The 19,467-nt window shown below is 46.6% G+C and overlaps 1 protein-coding gene and 1 pseudogene across 1 annotated transcript in view; one reads left to right on the top strand and one right to left on the bottom strand.

Moving 5' to 3' along the window:
- Positions 1 to 12,427, bottom strand: part of EZR (ezrin) — a 46,693-nt gene extending 34,266 nt beyond the window's left edge. The window contains exons 1-2 of the mRNA XM_074368071.1: positions 12,229 to 12,427; positions 11,157 to 11,246 (exon numbers count right to left, since the gene is read on the bottom strand). Of these exons, the coding sequence (XP_074224172.1) occupies positions 11,157 to 11,168 (12 nt within the window). The 5' untranslated portion in view covers positions 11,169 to 11,246; positions 12,229 to 12,427. The remainder of the gene's footprint in view (positions 1 to 11,156; positions 11,247 to 12,228) is intronic.
- Positions 12,428 to 17,286: 4,859 nt separating this feature from the next.
- LOC105077359 (eukaryotic translation initiation factor 6 pseudogene) lies at positions 17,287 to 19,117 on the top strand (annotated as a pseudogene).
- The last annotated feature ends 350 nt before the right edge of the window (positions 19,118 to 19,467 follow it).

Genomic DNA, 19,467 nt, shown 5'->3' with positions numbered 1-19,467 from the left:
GAAGTCCCGCTTCTGTAACATGTCATTTCAGTTTTACTAGATGCATCACACACACTTCAGCACCAATTGAGTTCACTGAAAAGTGAAGGTTAATTATATCCACCAACTTAGGATCCCATAAAAGACGAAAAGGGACAGGGCCAAGATGGCTGTCACACGCCACGGTGGTTCTTAATTCCAGGCTCATAAAGCACAGGAAGTGAGAGGTCTACAGACTAAGCTTCATCACCCACCCGGAGTGCACTGTTTTCTTTGTAAATTTAGAAGTCTGTGAAGAGTTTTCTAACGTGGTGGGGGAAAAGTCTATGAAAGAATGGAAATGTCAAAATAACAGTAATTCCTTCACTAACCTGTTGCTTTAGGGAAGGGCATATAAAAAAAAAGCCACATTGAATCTTGTGCCATTTATAAATCTCTGCCCCTAGTTAAGGTCCCGTGTATATGATCGCTCACACAAATACAGGCCACGTTCGCTGGAAAACTCTGCAGTGTTAAAGAACATTTCTCCTCTAAGGAGCTTAGACAAGGTGTATTTGAACTTGACCAAGAAGTCTTCAACAAAAGCCAATTTCAACAAAACTTATGCTTTCAAACCACCCTGTGTTTCCTAAATTATAGGAAGTTTAAAAACAAAAACCTCTTTAATTTATACTTTGTCACAGTCAAGTAGGTTCCACCCGGAATGGTATCACAATCACGCACATAATTACTTGATGGGGAGTAAGAAGACCTGGCGCGCCCTCTGCAGCAGCCTGCCATCCCGTCGCCCACCCAAGCCCTGCAGCTCGCGGTCTGCTGCATTTCCTTCAGGTCTCACCTCCTCCCACCCCATCCGCAGTCCCAGCACAGCACAGACTGCACACTCATCTCTTAAAACGGCTGCATAAAATTCCACTGAGTAATGCCCCCACTTTAGTGTGCTCACTTCCAATGTTCAGCTCTGAGAATGCTGCTATTGAGACAATGACCTATTTCTAGCTGGGTACCCCCTCCCCCTCCACACACAAAAAATCGTGGGAATACAGTCATAGTGGACCTAGCTGGGAACAAACAGTCCTGTGTGTTTCCAAGTCAACGGCAATGCTGAGTAGAGATCTCCTTCAAAAAGACGTGCGTGGAGGGTGAGACGCCCCAGGTGGGATTAAATCAGTCACTCATCTGACCAGAACACCACAGGTCTCCCAAGAGACTACGGCTCTACTCCAGGATCCATGGCGAACTGCCCCCCAGGACCCAGCAGCGGGCAGCGGGGCTTCCCGCAGCGAGTTCTCAGCCCGAGTCCAGGACTCCAGATCCCAGGGGAAGGAGATGTCCCTTCCCGCCTTCTCTCCCTAGTGACTCGGATTTGGTGACCCGAAAAAGTGACAGCATCTTTCCCTTTCACCCCTATAACGTGCTTTTAGAAAACCATCTTTTTATTTTGGAGAGTTTGAAATAGTCACAGAAGCAAAGAGAACAGCAAGGTGAGCCCAGTGGACCCTCCATCCAGCTCCGACACAGTAACTTCTAGCATTCCTGACTCAGTACTTTTTGCCACTTAAGCTTTTTTTTTTTTTTTTGCTGGCACATTTTAAGGCCATCATATATCATCTCACTTGTAGAAAGGTCAGCATGTAGCCCTAATGGACTTAAATTTATTTCAAGCTTATATACATACAAGTTACCTGTACATACAGAACCACCATACTGCTATTACATCCAACACAATTAAAAACTATTCCTGAACGTTTAAAGTTTAGCCAATATTCAGTTGTTCCCCATGGCCTCAAAAATAACTTTTTTAGAGTTGATTTGTTCAAATCACATAATGCCCTTTGCAGCTCTGTCATTATTACATTATATTTCCAAACTGCTCTGTTTGCTCAGTTTCTTAATAAACATGAAGTTTTCCCCACCTTATCTCCCCATCTAAGTCCCACTTAAGTGTCTCACCCAAACAGCAATGTATCATGTAAGCAGACACCTGAACACCCCAGCAGCAACATCCATGATTATTTAACAAAGGCAATGAAACCTCGTAACAAGAATACTACACTAATATATTTTCATAAAGAAGTGGTTCCAATTTAAAATTGATGTTCTAAGCTTTTACCAAGTGATCTGTGATTCAGTGTTCTCTTTAAAAACCTGAGGAACAAGGTTAGATATCTTTCTAAGACCTATTTTACAAAAAACCAATAGATGCAGTAATGGTGCAACAGGCAAAATATTATTCAGAAAGTATACATTTCACTGAACCACAAAGCCTGAGACATGATGGAAGAATCCAAGCAGGTATGTCAAATGACAACCTACTTGTCACCAAACCTACATGGAAACAAGTCCCGGGAGAACCATCATTTTGGCTCATTGTCCAATGCAAGAGTGATTTACCAAAAAACAAAAAATAAAACCATGTCATACTCTGCCCAGTGGTTTGAACTCCTGACCCAAAGAGTCACTGAAAAGAAAGGCGCTCTACGTCTTGGCACAGCCGGGATGAGAACTGCCCGCAGCCCCAGCCCTGCCTGACAGCAGGTATCCGTCTCCACCACAGTGCGGGCTTCTGGAAAGCAGGTACTGCCGCTCCCTTTCTGTTCACGCAAGTATCCCCAGGACCTGAAAACCTAGCACATGGTATGTACTCTATCTGTTGAATGAACAAATGAAATTTTTCGGAGGGATGTGGTGGTCTCCACTATGGGAGCAGGAGAAAAGGGAGGTTAAATCTACTGCATTATTAGGCTAAGTTAGGAAAAAAAAAAAAAAAGAATGCCCATCATGAGATACGAAAGCTTTTAATCAGATTACAATTCAGTAGTTACAAGTGGAGTTGGCCGTGTTTGCTCTGTCCTCTGTGGTGACAGAGAAAAGAGACGGTGCCAGGCACAGGGCCGGGAGCTCCCTGGTGCTGTCCCGACGGGCCTCATCAGAACCTCCCAGGCAGGTTCTTGGATCCTGTTTCCAGATGAGGAAGTTGGGCTCAGGGAGGTTGCGATGCTCGCCCAGTATCACCCGCTAAGAGGCAGGCATGTTTACCTACTGGGACATCCTCCTTGCCTCTATTTATTTGCCAATAAAACAAGAATTTCAAGTTTGTTGTAGAAGAGACAATTAATGCCACTTTTTCCTCCCCTCAGACCACTTGGCCTCTCAGTTTGCTTGTGGCCAGGAAAGATAGAAAGCAAAGAAACGTTGTGGGGAGAAAGTTGAAGTAAACAAAGCAGTAAGGGGTGGACAGCGGAGGGATGGGGGTAGATCATGGTTTATGGTCTTAGATAATGTGGTCTCACTCAAGTAGGGACTGAATTATAAAACCACCTACACTCAGACATCCAGATATAGACAATAGTAGGTCAAAGTTAACTTTAAATGATCAGTGATAAAAAAGCAACTCATTTATATAACATTCTCTTTCCAACTCAAACATCAGGTACAAGTTGCTTTCTTTTAGCATACGCCAGAAATCTGTCATTATACAATGGCTTAGCAAATGTGACATAAGATGCTACCACTTTCTCTATAGAAACTAGACCCGCCAGAACCCCAGCCTCGTCTAAAACATGACCTCAGCCCCAGCCATGCCTGCTCCTTGGTGACCACACTCACGGTACCTGTCCAAGCTAACACTGGCTAACCAGATTCTTTGCACTTTGAGAAAATTTTAAAAATTGGAACCAATGGGGTGGATCTGCTTCCAAATACTATGAGGTTAGTCAGTAAATATATGCAAGTTTTAACAAAGGCTTAACAGCAATTATTTTCATCCTAAAGCAGGAGTTGGCAAATTTTTTTGGTGAAGGACCAGACAATAAATATTCTAGGCTTTGTGGGCCATATTTGACATCTGCTGCATATTACTGTTCTTGTTGTCTTGAAAAATGCCCTTTGAACTTGTAGAAAGCAATCCTAGCTGGCAGCCCATACACAGACCACAGCCAGACGTGGCCCTTCCCTACCCTGTCCTAAAGTAAAAACAATTGTGTACAATATCTGATATGACAAGTTTTGATACAGTTTTAAGCTTGAACTTCTCTCAGGCAAAAATAGAAAAGAAAACCAGGTTGTGGAAAGTGACTTTAAACTTAACAAAAACGTAAGCAAATCTGATATGCTGGTTATTGTAGTTTCATCCTCAAGTGGTATTTATTCCCTTCTTCGTAAAAGTTAGATCAAGGTCAGAAAGTTTTCATTTTTCTTTAAAGATTTGTTTTCTCAAATTTATTTGATTAAAAAGATTATGTTAATATACTTTTCTATTTCCTTTAAAACAGCATTACCATGTATCTATAGGTGTCAAAGACTTGAGGAATGGAATGTGAATCATAATCCAAGGAAAATAGAACTGATCATCACTTCTGCCTGAAATGCCCTTCTGCCTTTGTGCATGGGTGAGCTCCTATGCATCCCTCAACACCCACTGAAGCATCCCACCATCTGGGAGGCCTTCCCTGGCTCTCTAGGGCACACAATCTTCTGCATCTCTATTACCACACTTACCATATACTACACTGCAATTCTTTATTTACATATCTGAGTCCCCTATTAGACTGAGAATCTCTTCAAGGCAAAAACTTGTCTTATTTTTACAGTCCTGACATCCAGCACATAATGGCATATAAAAGGACTTCAATAAATGAAGAAGGAACCCAGGTGGCCTACAGGGGAATTCTGACAACTAGAAGACACAGAGGATGAAAAGAAGATAGAATATTCCTTTTTACTAAATAACTCAAGTTTATTTCACATTCCTGTTTCCCTTGGAAGACCTATCGATGAACTTTATCTGGTTTAGAGTTACTCAGGAACTAAAATCTTTAATTTTAGCTAGAGGTAGCACTGAAAAGTTTGTAAAATATGTTTCAAGGGAAAAAAAAGCACACAAGAAATAAAGCTTACAGCATCTAAAGATAAACCATTTGGATTTCATAAGTATAAGCTTTGCCTCAGTTTATTTTATGCAACATTCTTTCCATGTAAAAACTTATTTAACTCCCATTTTACAGATGATAAAACTGAGGTTCGCAGAAGCTAAGTGGCTGGCCAAAGTACAGGTAAGTAGTAAGTTAATCATGAAATTATTCTTTTTATGAGTTCTTTTCTTTTTTATTTTATTTGGAGAAATTGTGTACATCAATTATATGTTAAGCATTCTATTCAAAAGTCCTCAACTCACATATAGCACAATGTTTTCTTAAAAAAAAAATTTACAGAAGTCTAGAAATAAGACCTGTATTCTTTAATGAAAAGTCATGGATGGTAAATATGTCAGAAGGACAACAGCGCAAGCTTGTGGTCTCTTCAATAAATACTCCATATTCAATCGGTAGTGGCAGACACACATTTAGTGTTTAAATTAAAAACTGACTGGAGTAGTTGGAAAATCCCAAGTGTAGTTACTACTGAAATGGAAACATAAGGGATAATTCAAAACACACTCACTGATTTTGAAAAGACTGACTTTTACTGCTTCAGATTAGAGCAGAAGTCTAAATACTGTATGAAACAGGCATATTGAGTCATCCTGAGAATCTCCAAACCGTCAGATTCACAGAGGTTTATGCCTAAGCTTAAAAAAAAAATAAAAAATTAAAGAATTAAAATAATTCACTAAGAACAGTCAGACTGCTTTCCTTTCCCAATTTGTTAAGTACTAATGAAATTATTCAAAAGTTTATTAGAAAGCACAATATTGTTATTAGGATGGTAACTACAAAGAGAGGCCAGCGTGGAAGGATAAGAGAAAAAAGAAAAGAGGAAAAGAAATGGGATCTCTTTCTTCCCTGCCATTCAATAGGAAATGCTGGCCTCTTCCCCTTCAAAAACAAAGAGCCAAAATTTGAAAACTCATTGGTTCTGCCAAATTAAGCACTGGGACTGGACTCCCTGCAGAGTACGTTCATATCCGAGAGTCCACTGGGTATCTTAGCTGGAGCCAGAGCCCCAGCCAGCCATCTCCCTCCTCCCACCCCAGCCCCGGTCCAAATACCAACGAAGGCACGGGTGGCGGCGCTGGGGCTGGGTTTCCTCTCCCAGGCCCGTGAGAGCCTTCCCTGAATGGAGGCTCCGGAATCGCACTGGGCTTCGCTGCTCACACACAACCACAGTATCAACCCCACCAGGCGGGCCCCATCACACTGCTGGGGTCCAAGAGAAAGGAATATATAAACACTGCCCTTTTGCTATGAAATCATCAGTTCCCTAACTCCGGGATGCATCAGAACAGCCTGCGAATGTATTTAAAGTACAGGCGCCAGGTGCTGCTTGCCCCAGAGATGGGGTTCAGCAGGACTGTGAGGAACCAGGAATCTTTACACCCCTGGATAATCATGCACACCCAAATCTGAGAACACTGGACTAAATTCGTCCTAATTTTTAACTAAATGTATGTGTATAGTGTGAACATACACTCAGGAGAAACATAAGGAAGCTGCTGGATCACTTTTACATTATGTGGGTTTAAGAATATTCTAATAAGGTTGGTATCTGTATATACTCTGGCTGGGGCAGTGGTTATAATGATGAAAGAAGGCAAGGAGCTCCTTCATCAATCACACTCACAAATTTACTAACAACAAGTACATACCAAACTCTTAACCTTCCCTCCACACCCAGGTCTTTATCCAGGCTCCTTATCTCAGTGAATGGCCCCACCATCCACTCAGTTATGCAAGCGGGACACGAGAAGTAGCCTCGACATGGCCCTCAGCTCCTCCACACCAATCCATCACCAGGTCGTACCAAGTTCACCTCCCAAAGTAGCCTCAACACCGCCCTCAGCCCCTCCACGCCAACCCATCACCAGGTCCTACCAACTTCACCTCCCAAAGAGCTCCCAAATATATCCAGTTCTCTCCATCTGCATCCCGCCCTTTGGTCCTAATGGCCATCACTTCTTACCAACAGTAACTTACTCTAACAGTCTACCACCTTGCCACCTCCTGCCTCCTATGATTCTCGCTGCAGCTGCAGTGACCTTTCAAAAGGCAAATCTGATCAGATCACCTCCTTCCAGTCAAAACCCTTCAGTGCTTCCCCCTAAGTTAAGCCCCAAAATGCCCATGTCTGGCCTATGTGACTCTGCGTAACTGGCCCTTTTTCCTCTCTCACCATACTGGCCTTTAACCACAGGGCCTTTGCACAAGTTGTTCCTGCTGCCTAGTATGTTCCTTGCCTCCCTCCTTCACCTAGAGAACACCCCTTCATTCCTTACATTGCTCAGCAGTCAAGACTTACTCAGGGGTGTGTTCCTGACCCCCCTGAGAACTCGGCCTACGACCACCACCATATATATGTCATCAAATACACTCAAGTCACTCTATGACTATTTTCTGTCTCTCTCACCAGACTGTAAATCCATGACGACAGGGACTATTTCTGCGTCTGCTCATCTCTGTGGCCTCAGCATCTCACTAGTAACTGCTGAACTAATGGATGAACGTACAGACAGACTCACTGTGTCCAGTGTGACAATGACAGATGACTAATTCCAGCCAGTGCTTCTCACCCCCACACGGGAAGATCATTGCTGCCTAATTCACCATCTGCCCATGGTGAAGGAGAGGTATGCAAAAAACAGATCCCACGTGTCCTCCTCAATTGGGAGGTGGAAAGTCTATCAGTATATTCAGTAAATTCTGACCCTGTTAAAATATTTAGTGGAAAAGATTATGTGTCCCCAGGGAGGCAAGGTCACCTCAGAAAGTACCTTAAAATTTTGGCCCAGGGCAGAATCTTGGACACTTTCAGAGTTTTCCTCCTGAAGGGAGAAAATCTACTTTTACACCAGAAACTTTCATAGCGACACTTTAGGAATGAATGGCTAAGACGTCCACGGGCGCCACTTAAAAGGAAGTTCAGACTGAACTTCTCAGAAAACAGCTTTGAGAGCTGGGCCTTGAACATAACACCCTCCTCATGCCTAAGCCGGACTGCAGGGGTTTTCCTAAGGCCCCAGGCGCCCCACCTCTGTCACAATGAAGAAAGGAGGTGTAGGGGGAAGGGAAGGAGAAAAGAGCCCACAGGTCACCCTCAGCTGAGCCATGGCCCTAAGCACAAACTCCACCCCTCTCCCCAGGAGAGGACCACCTAACGCCAAAAAGCAGAGGGTAGGGTATCTTCTGGACCTCAAACCCTCTTCCTTGGAAGTCGGCCAGTAACAGGAGTTGAGCCCAAAGCAGCTATGGGAAAAGCAAAACCAGACAGGGAACCGCAGCAGTCCCTTCCCTGGAGTGCCTGGGGTGGGAGGGGGGATCGCCCCGTGGCCCTAAGCAGGCCTTCTGGGTGAAGTCTGCCCACTTCTGCATCAGATGGTCTTCCTCCTGCTGTGTCCCACTTTACCTGAGCCTCTTTCCCTCTTCGACGGCTCTCAGCGAGTTTTCCAGCTCCTATTCCAGTGTTTGCCTGTGCCTGGGCTCAGGTCCCAGACTGTAAGCTCCCCGAGGACAAGGTCTGTTGCAACCACCTGTGCGGTTCCCTGTGCCTTGTGCATGGAGCTGGGCAACAGATGCTCCCCAAATGGGCGGACACCCAATCTTTTTAACAACTAGTGACCAGAGAAGCAATGTTAAGAGAAAAAGCAGCAAATAAATATTTACGAATACAATCGCCCACTGACTCTGTTTAGACATACCAGTCAAAAGTACTTTGTGTGCAGAATTGAAGAGATCAGGAGGCCCAAACCCTGACTATGCGGACCTAGCCATCTTTATTGTTTGCTCTCAATCCTGTTGTTAAAAATTATCACAGGAAACCACGTAACAAAATCCTTAGTTTGGGCTTGAATAATAGGAATCAGTAACGCTTTGTTCTAAGGACAAGTCTATAGAGCTTGCTGGTGGAGCCTTCAGTTCTAACATCTGCGGAGGAAGCAAAAAACGAACAAAAACTAAAGCCTCAGAAGTACCATATCAGCCTGTAAGCTCTTCTCAGTGACTGTGGGGTGGCCGTCACACAGCGCAGGTGGAGAAAGGCTCAAGTGTATTCATTTTACAAGGCAGAATCTCCAAGACCCTCCCCCACCAAAAAGGGGTCAGGCAGGAACTTCCAGTGACAACAGCTGTGGCTCACATAAAAGGAGGGAGACCTCACAGTTTCCACTAGTTGGAAATAACTGTAAATACTATATAAAACATGGTCGTTCAAAACCTTACTCTGGATACTGGGACCGTAACATACAAGGATGTCACAAGTTACAGATGGCTACTATCCTGTAGCATGTTTCACTCTGTCAGAAGAACATTTTCTGAGTTTCTGATCCAACATAAAAGACCTTTAAAGCCAAATGAAGTGAAAACATACCTGCTGTAAAAAGCAGTCTTAACAAGGGAGGACATTCTGACACAGTACAACACAGGAACCTTGAAGACACTGTTCTAAGTGCAAGGAGCCAGACCCAAAAGGACAAATACTGGGTGATTCCTCTTACTGAGGTCCCTAGAAGAGTCAAACTCACAAATAAAGTAGAGGGGTGGTCGCCAGGGGCTGGGGGGAGAGGGAAATGACAAGTTAGCGCATAATGGTGCAGTTTCAGTTTGGAAAGATGAAAAAGTTCTGGAGACGGATGGCAGTGATGGGTGCTTTACGGTATCAATATACTTGACATTAGACTGTACACTTAAAAACAATTAAGGTGGTAAATTGTATGTGATAAAAATTTTACCAAAAAAATTTTAAAAAATTACAGATTATGAGAAATGAGAAAAGTAGTGACAGGAGACAGGTTTACTGACTTTTTTCTGACTGATATTTTAAAAGATGAACTCCGCATCTTTTCTTTTAGTGAGAACAAGAAGAAAAAAGAAAAACCACACCAGGAAAGGTAATCCCCGATCACTGCTCTGCATAACACTGCACAGGGCTGTGCCCTGAATAAGGCGTGATGTTTAGGACAGTTTTATCTCACAGGAATTGAAAAGCTTGAATGTCACGTGCCGCTTGCAAATTTGAAATGAAAAGAATTTTGTGTAGGAAAAAAATTTTCTGCATTGTGCATGAGTCATCTTGATGATGTACTTAGGCAAAAACTCTATTGGCTTTTGAATTTTTTAGCATATTAACATTAATTTATTTAACCTAACAGTAAAATAAGACTTTATTAATAAAGAACTCCTTTCACAGAACCTAAAATTTAACAGTAGAAAACACTTAAGCACTGACTACAGAACCAACTTGTTTGAAAAACTATAAGTAAATTCCATACATATCTTTTACTGCGATTTTTAATGAATCCAAACGTTTTCTCCACCATGAATGAAAACTCAAAACTCTTCTCCCCAGTGTCTAGACACCAGTTCACCTGTGTTAGAGCAGGTGGAACAGATACAACCTTCTAAGAGCCTGCCTTATTCCCACAACTTAAATGGAAGCCATAAAGCCTCAGTCTGGCCAGCAACCCAACCGGGATGGCAACATCATCAGATTCAGGGGGACACAGGTGTGGGCACAGCAGTGCTTCGGTCAGCTGATGTTTATGATGACTATCAGGAGGGCAGGACTAGAGAGCCCCAGGAGCCTCCTTATCACAGTCCGGGGCTGCCTCCCTCCATCTGCAATTCAAGTTCATCACTAAACCTTTCAGAGAGAGGAATCCTGCTGCCACCAGCAAATTCCCGGGGTTAAAAGAGCACAGCTACACGGGCCTGTCGTAAAATGGGACTGGAACGAAGCTGCCCCTAGAAAGCCACAGTCTACTCTGCCAGATGCCCTTTAAAGCGCCAAAGGAAGATGTGGGGTGCGTCTGGTTCCACACACTTGAAGGGACTCGGAGTTGGTGCACTTCGTCCGAAGCCACCTGACTCTCCATACGATTTAGACAACTTTTCTTTTTAAGAAACTTTCAAGTTGCATTAGAATTCAGTTTTCAAACAGACCGAAGCTGTGTAAAAGATTTTAATTTTCATGAAAGACCCTAACTACGGGGGGAGGGAAGGGGCGGGGGGGGGTGGCTCGCAAACAAAAAGACTAGAGAGAAAAGCGTCAGAATCTACTCCAAGAGTTCCACAAAGGACCGACAAATAACAAAGAGGGGATACAATTCCCTACTCCTGCGCTCTCATCCGTTTAGAAGAGAGCCCCGCTCTACAAAGAACTGCTCCAATACCTCGCCCAGGTAACTCCACTTGAGAATAAAGCCCGAAGCATCCGACCCAGCCCAGGAACTAAAGTAGGTTACTTACTGGTTTCGGCATTTTCGGTTCCTGATGGGTTTTCCTCAATCCCCTGGAAACACACTCTCCAGCAGCGCTGAAACGGTTCTTTCTCCCGACCTGGATGGAGGCAGAGGAGACCCCTTTAGAACGCACAGCAGCCCTCCTGCTCCTCCCGCTGCCGCGCCCCGAGACTCGGCGCCCGCCCCGCGCTGCTGCTTAAGAACCAGCCGGGCGGGCGCCAGGATGAGTCACCGCCCAACCTGCAATTACCGCGGGCCGGGCGGGCGGGTCCTGCGCGGAGGGGGCGCGGGGGATGGCGGTGGGGAGGGGCGGGTACCCGGGGGGAGGGGCGGGTACTCGGGGGGAGGGGGCCGGGTGGGCGGGCCGCGGAGGGCGGGGAGGGGTCGGGGGATCCGGCGGCGAAGGGGTGGCCGGGCCTCGGGGGCGGGGTGGGGCCGAGGGGCGGGGGGAGCGGAGCCCGGCGAAGAAGGGTGGAGTAGCGAGCGGCGAAGGGGCGAGGGGGCGCGCGGGGTCTGGGCGGCAGGGAGGGATCTGGCGCGGGAGCGGCCGGGGTGGGGGTCCGCCGAGGTCCTTCGCGGAGCTTCCAGGAAGCCCGCAGGGAGCTCAGAAGACGGCACGTTTCACTTTGTGAAGCAACCGTTTGCCCCAGGGCTGAAACTGCAACCGTCAAGCCTTTGAGAAACACTTTATAAAAACTGTCCCCGGCCAGTGGATGCGGGAGGGGCGCGGGCAGGGGACGCATCCACGCAGCTCGGGCTCTGCTGGCACTTTGTTTGGAAGGGGGACCGCAGGACACAGAGCGGAAAGAGGAAGGTCGCGGAGCAGCCGGGGCCGCCACGCGGGCAGGTTCAGCTTCACCTGCCGGGTATTTGCGCCGCAGGGGTAACTGTGCTCGGGACCGCGAGCCCGGCTCCCCTTGGGAACCACCGGCCCGGGGCTCGCTCGCCGGCCGCCCTTCCGCCGGGCGGGCCTGGCACACCTGCCGTCGAGTTCCGGCCACGGTTCCTTCCGCGGAGCGCGCGGCGCGAACCCCCTCGACCCCTCCCCCCGCCGACCCCGGGCCGCGCGGCCGGCTCACCCGCGGCTCCTGCAGAGGACGGCTGCGCTCCCCGCTGTCGGCGAGTCCGTGCAGTGTGCCCAACGCCCGCGCTCCCAAGAGTCCCCAGCGGGGCGGGGTCCCGGGGCCGCGCCCCTAACCGCCCCGCCCGCCTTGTGAGGTGCGCCTCTCGCGCAAGATGGCTGCGTCGCCTCCTAGGCCCGGGGGTGCTCCCAGCTTCCGCCTGCCCAGGCCCCCGCGCCCCGGAGGGCCGCGGAGACCCGGGCAGGGGACGCCTTCCGTCTCCCAGCCGCCCCGCCGCCTCTCGCCCTCGTAAAGACCTTTCCCTCTTCGCTGCCTGTCCCTTTGCCCTTGGAGAACTTTGCCGAATTTGACTCAGTTCCTGAGAATAGATGTTAAGTGTGAGATTGTTCCGTTGTGGACAGAGGGAGATCAAGAAAATGTAAGCCTGGTGGAGCCAGCGGTCCCCGGGGAGGTACTGGGCCGTTTGAGGTGGGGCTTGCCCGGTGGTCAGGTCATTTCGTTGTCCTTTCGCCGGGACCGATGCGGGATTCTGAGAACCTGGGACCTGGCCGCTGTGTCTCCGCGCACGTGGCCGGTTGGTCTCCGCGCTCAGATTCCGTGGAGAACGACTCAAGCCTAGAAGACGCTCCATCCCCGAACGCTCTGGTTAAAGGACACATTTTTGGCCTCGTTGATTTGACGAAGCTAACGGGGAAATATCTCCATAAGGATTATAGGAATTATATTAAATATTTTTTACAAATGGTTCTCAAGAGGAATTAAACACACAAACACACGGACTTCGGTGGCCAGTAGGATTTGTTGCGCAGAGATTCGAGAGTTAACTCTAGAGCAGTGGTTCTCAAAGTGTGCTCCCCAGACTAGCAGTAAGTAACAGCATCACCTGGGAACTTGCAGAAATGGAAATTCACAAGTACTTCCCCCGAAACCTACGGAGTCAGAACCTCTAGGGCTGGGGCCCAGCAGTGGGAAACTTCAAGCCCTCCAGGTGATTGTGATGTAGGTTGAGACCAGAAATTTTCCTGAATTCCTTTCCTGGGCTCACCACTAACTCCCTGTTTGAGTTGAGTGAGTTATTTAACTCTTCCACATCAGTAAAGTGACATAATTATGACACCTGTTTTCTAGGGTTGTTATGAGGATTAAAGGAGTTAATACATGCAAGATGCTTAGAACAGTGTCTGACACATAGTAAGCACTCAAATCCATCCTGGTACGGAGAGTAACCAATGACTTCAGACAAAGCACCAAACTCCCGAAGACTCAGTTTCCCAATTTGTAGAACAGAGATACTAGTAACACCCCTACATGGGCTCATAGATATTAAATGAGATAATGCATGCAAAGTGTTTAATCAGGCCTCCTAGTAAAACCTAACCTGTCACAGGGATGGACTGCTTCTGGGGTACTCTTCATCACCTGTGACCTCTGACCCCCTCCCAGCTGCAGGTCCAGGGCATTTCAGAGGTCCAGGTGAGGAGGGACGCCTTTCCTGAGATTTGGCAGTCCTCTATTTGAGCAAGTCTGTTACCTCTTAAAAAAGAAAGGAAAAAAACTTTCTTTCAAAAAATGTAGATGTAAAGGGACCTGCAGTAGGAAGGAAACTATGAAAGATATTTCACCTACAGTGAAAATGGCTCAGATTGGGCATGTCACTCCTCGCTCACTCTATCTCCACGTCTTATCACTGCCTGGAGCCTTGGTAGCCATTTTTGATCCTCAACTGCTGATAGGATATGCCTCTAATCTAATGTTTTATCTTGCCCAGTTTTTAGTATATTGTCTTAACTGGATGCTTGAAATAGCAGTAGTCCAAAACCTGGAGCATTTCTGCACTTTATCCTTCAGGGGAATGCTAAAAAATGAACTGGCTTGTGACAGTGGTAAAAAATGAAAAGATCACAGGTTTCAGAAACACACAGGGCCAAGTCTGAATCCTGGTTCCAGCACTCACAAGCTGGTCACTTTGGGCCAGTCTCACCCTGACTGAGCCCCCACCTCTCCATCCATAGACTGCAGATAATAATACATATTTCATGGTGTTTTTGTATCACTGAGTCATATAATGTGAGCATTCAACGTAAATTCAACTTCTACGTATACTTTTCTTGCATAAGTTATGATAGTGAAGAGTCATGTTTTGTGTATGCATTCCTCATGTCTCGCACTACTGGAAGCACGCATCACACGGTATACTGCGTGCTACTCTGCAGGTTTTTATCCCCCCACAAAAACATTTATACTATATCCTATGAGTGTTTTAAAAGGATTTTCCAAAGGTAATTTATTTTCACCTGCCGTTAGAACCTAAGCCCCTCCCCAACACACACACAAGACAGAACTCTAAGGAATCTCTACGACAGTTGCTTAGGATGGTGGTGCTGAATCAGGCGTGCATTAGTATCACTCACAAAGCCCCCTCTAGAAGTCATGGTGAACCCTGGGATCTCCGTCTTTAACAAGTCTCTGGATGAGTCTGATGTACCCCAAGACTGGAGAACCACTGATGTAGGGTGTGGCAGGATCTTGCCTCTCCCTTCACCCTTTTGTGAAGTTATTCCCCCATTTTGTAAGTCATGGTTCTGTTCACATATGATAATCAGTGCCCTGGAAGGAAGTAAGGAAACCTGGAGCCGGGAGTCTGAGATACCGTTCCCTGCCCTCACCTAGACTAGCTATTGACCTTGAGTAACTTGCTCCTCATTTCATGGTTTCAATTTTTCAGCCAGAATGGGGAAATCAGACATCTACCCATGAGCCTAGGTGAAAGGCTGTTGGTAAATTGCTCAAAGTTCTTCAGGTAAGGTTACAGGAAAGTGAGTTCACGCAGCCCTCACAGTCGCTTTAGACACAGGAAAGGCCAAGAACTGTCTGCCCAGAACATCCACATCCCCTGGTTGTAGGCTGCCTGTCGGGTCACCTCGGAACCTGTCTGCATGCTGGTGCCAGGCTAATCTCAGCCAAGAATAAAAGCTCACAAATGTTAGGACAGTCTCTAACCTCTGTGGTTCAAAAGAACAGTCAATAGGCAATAGGGAAATATACAGCGCACCCTTGGCAAAACAAGGATTTGTGTTATCTTGCAGGACTCAGTAACCTCGGATGAAAACTCGGGACAGCGGGTGAAAGAGCACGAGAATGAGGAAGGACTCAGGCGGCCAGAGAGGTGGCCCCTCTGCACTGTGCCTAGAGATCATTTTTAAGGGCCTTCACCGGCCAGTAGTCTGGAAGGAGACCCTTGGTACCATATTGAGGGTACAGCTCGTATAATTTGGGTCCACTGAGAAGAATCCTGGCCACTAGATAGTCCATTTTAAATGTTTCTTTGGCTTATTTAAAACTTTGCATAAATAACCTTAATTTTTATGCAGAAGAATATTAATGATCACACTTGTTTGACCAATAAACTCCCAAATATCATAGCTTCTTTTATTATAATTCTTTTTACCTCTGATCTTTTATGAGTTTTAAAAAAAATTTTTTTCCAGCTTACAAGTGTGTTGTATGTTGAGGTAGTGGATTGGACCTTAAACAGCATCTGTTCTGATACCCACATTTTACAGAGGAAAGGGACCCGCAGAGATTGAGCTGTCTTACCCCCTTCACCCAAACTGCGGCTGTCAAGGTAGCCAGTGACGTCCGTCTTGCTAAACCAAGGGGCCAAACTTCTCTTCCTCATCTTACCCTTCTAAGCAGCCCTGGACACATGTAGCACTCCCTGGGAACATTCTGTTCTTAGGCTTCTGTTTTTTTCTCTCTCCCCTCTCCTGGTTCCTTCTCTGAAGCCGGCTCTCCCCTCCTGTTCCTCCTCCCCCAGCCTCTCACTGCAGGCTTAGCTCTGAGCTCATTCCTGGGCCCTTATCTGTGTACATACTCTTCCTGGGTCATCTCATCTGATCCCAAGGCTTAAATAACATCTCCAGCTCTGACCTCTCCCTCGAGCGACAACTGTGTACTTGGTGCCTCCAGTATTCTTGATTTTTTGAAAGCTGCCCCTCTTCCAGCCCTCCCCTTGGCCCCGAACCTAGAGGTCAACCTGAATTCCTCTCTTTGCCTTGGCCCTACTCCATGCTCCATCCCTTGGGCAGGCTAGCAGGTTTTAGAGTAAAATTCAAGCCCCTTCCCTGGCCCCTTGTGGTCCGGCTCCTTCCTGCTTCTCCCGCTCTGTCTCCCATTCTGCCCCCCCCATTCTCCCCCCACCCCCCATTCTCCCCATGCTCTGCTCCAGGTGTTGCATGATTTGTTCTGTGCCTCAGGGGTCTAGGACTTGAGGTTCCCTCTTCTTGGAATGCTCTTCCCTCATCTCTGCCACCCTGGCCTTTTCTAGTGTTCCAGTCTTTTGCCCAAATACCACTTCCTCTGAGAGTACTTCCAACCTCCCCCTGTGAAATGCTACCCCTGGGATCATTCCTTGCCACTTCACCTGATTTACTGTGTTGAGAGCAGTTAGCACTCTCTGCTATAGACTTGCTTGCATCCTTATTTTTGTCTCCAGCACAAGAATTGAAGCTCCGGGCTGTCTTGTTCCCTGCTATGCCATCAGTAGCTGAAACAAGCGCCTAATAGTTGTTTAATAAATATTTGTTAGATAAATAAATGAAGGAATGAACACTGCTAGTTAGTACCAAAGCCAGGTAACTCAGATTAGTTTTCTTTCCAACATAGCATACTGCTGTCTGCTGGACTGCTAACCATGGAAACGATTCACTTACCTAGATCCACCTGTCCAGATCATCATCAAAAACTGGATAATGTGGGGGAAAAAGCACATGCACACACAACGAATTCATCTATTTAGAACCTTTCTAGGTTTCTCTTAAAGTTTATGCATTCCGATTTTAGTTGGGGTTCTCACTGGTTTGATTAGCTCTATTCTGGGCCCAGCAGATTAGGAGGGAGGATGCAAGGGGCAAGCAACCACCCTGACAGCAAAGAGGCAGAAACATTACACACAACAGGCAGTCATTCAGAATACAGCCGCCTGGGGTCACGCAGCCCAGGGACACACAGGTCCCCTCAGGAGTCTGGAGGGCACAAGGGAGAGCCTAGGGCATTGACTGGTGTTCAGAAGGGTAGTTTTCTCAGGAAAGGGGTGTACTGATGTCTGGTCTATGCTATTAGAAAGCATGTTATTTTGTAACTTAAAAAATTATAAAACGTGGAACTCTACCCAGGGCCAAGAAGGATTGTTGCTGCGTGTGGAGGTTCACCTGTCCCCAGGCGTCATGGCGGTCCACGCGTCGTTCGAGAACAACTGAGATCAGTTGCTTTGCCAAACTTAACCAACACCTAATGCCTGGTGGCCACTGAAGGATCAGAGAACTTTTACAGTGTGTTCGAGGGCGAGCTTGCTAATACCATCCCTGTGGTGCACACATCCATCACTGGCTGCCACTTCATTGGGCACATGTGAGTGGGGAACAGGCATGGTCTCCTGGTGCCCAGCACCACTCACCAGGAGCTGCAACACATTCGCAACTGCCTCCCAGACTCAGTGCAGATCTAGCAGGTGGGGGATCAGCTCTCAGCCCTGGGCAATGTCACCACCTGCAACAACTATGTGGCCTTGGTCTACCCAGACCTGGACAGGGAAACAAGAAATCCTGGCTGATGTGCTCAAGGTGGAAGTCTTCAGACAGACCAGTGGCTGACCAGGCGCTAGTAGGAAGCTACTGTGTCTTTAGCAATCAGGGAGGGCTGGGACATCCCAAGACTTCAATTGAAGACCAGGATGAGCTGTCTTCTCTCCTTCAAGTCCCCCACGTGACGGTCACTGTGAACCGAGGCAGTGGGGTGATTGCCGCCGGGATGGTGGTAAATGACTGGTGTGCCTTCTGTGGCCTGGACACAACCAGCACAGAGTGGTCAGTGGTGGAGAGCGTCTTCAAGCTGAACGCAGCCCAGCCTAGCACCATTGCTACCAGCATGCAGGATTCCCTCATTGACAGCCTCACCTGAGTCACCTTCCATGCTGTTCTGCGGGCTCCTGGCTCTGGACTCTCTCCGCCTCCCACCCAGTCTGTCTCAGATGCTGACAGGGCGGTGGCAGAGAGCTCACTGGGACTCAGTGGCTGGTGCCCAGCCCTTCTTCACCTGTGCTCATCTCCTGAATCTATAGTTACTGCTAGTTACTGCAAAAATCTGTCAAATCATGCTGGCTGGCAGGCCCTCTGGCTTCTGGCTGAGCGCTCTTCTGTCCTGCGCCACTCCATTAAAGGGCAGCTTCCTCTGGCCAAAATAATAATAATAATAATAATAATAATAATAATAATAATAATAATAATAATAATAATAATAATAATAATAATAATAATAATAATAAATACAATGTTTTAAATCTTCATAACATAACTCAATAGACTACTATGTACCCACTATCCAGATTTAACAAATGGTAATATTTTATCACATTATTTTCAGATTTTTTTAAAAAAGAAAAAAAAGAGAACACTAAAACCCTCCTAGTGCTCCCAGGAAGGAGCCTTCCTTCTGAAGTTGCTGTCTCCTTTACATGTGGTTCAGTGTCTTACATGAAAAAAACCCACTTATGTGAAACAAACTAGCTCCCAAATAAATTAGATTTACTAAACAGGTGTTTAGTTGCAGAATATAAACAATAAACATTTTTAAATCACCATGAATTTTTCTTCCTTCTTTTCTTCTTCTGCTTCGTTTTCTTTTTTTCATTGTCAAAAGCTAACTTAATAAAGCAGTTAATGTGCTGGAAACATGTGGTTTGAAACAGTTTCTGTGGCCGTTTGTACAGTTGTCCACCATCCTATGAGCTCCTTGAAGGCTGGGCCGGTTGACACTGCTGTCTCAGTATCTTGAGCAACTAGAAGAGAAGCTTGCACATGGTAGGAGCTCAGTAAATATTTATTGGACTGAACTGAACATGAAGGAGTCCTGTGTGTTCTCTGTAGTGACTACACTATCTGAGCATTAGAGGTCTGGATCCTAGAGATTTGACATGTAAACTGGAGCATTGGCACTTAAAAAAAAAAAAGCTATTTGCTAACAGAGCATACAAATTTCTGCAGCAGGTGATAAATGTTACCTCGCCCGGCTGGATCTTACTGAAGAGCAATGGACTCGCTCTGGAATGAACTTATCTTTATATCATCTTGAGCAGTGCTTCAGGCTGAGACATGGACCACATCAGCTGACAAATTTTTATTGAGCTCCTACCCTTTGTAAGGCAATGAGCCACAGGGGGAGCAAGACAGATGAAACCCC

This window comes from Camelus bactrianus, chromosome 8, assembly GCF_048773025.1.
Source record: "Camelus bactrianus isolate YW-2024 breed Bactrian camel chromosome 8, ASM4877302v1, whole genome shotgun sequence".
NCBI classification, from domain to species: Eukaryota; Metazoa; Chordata; class Mammalia; order Artiodactyla; family Camelidae; genus Camelus; species Camelus bactrianus.
This window is presented reverse-complemented; position numbering and strand designations above follow the sequence as displayed.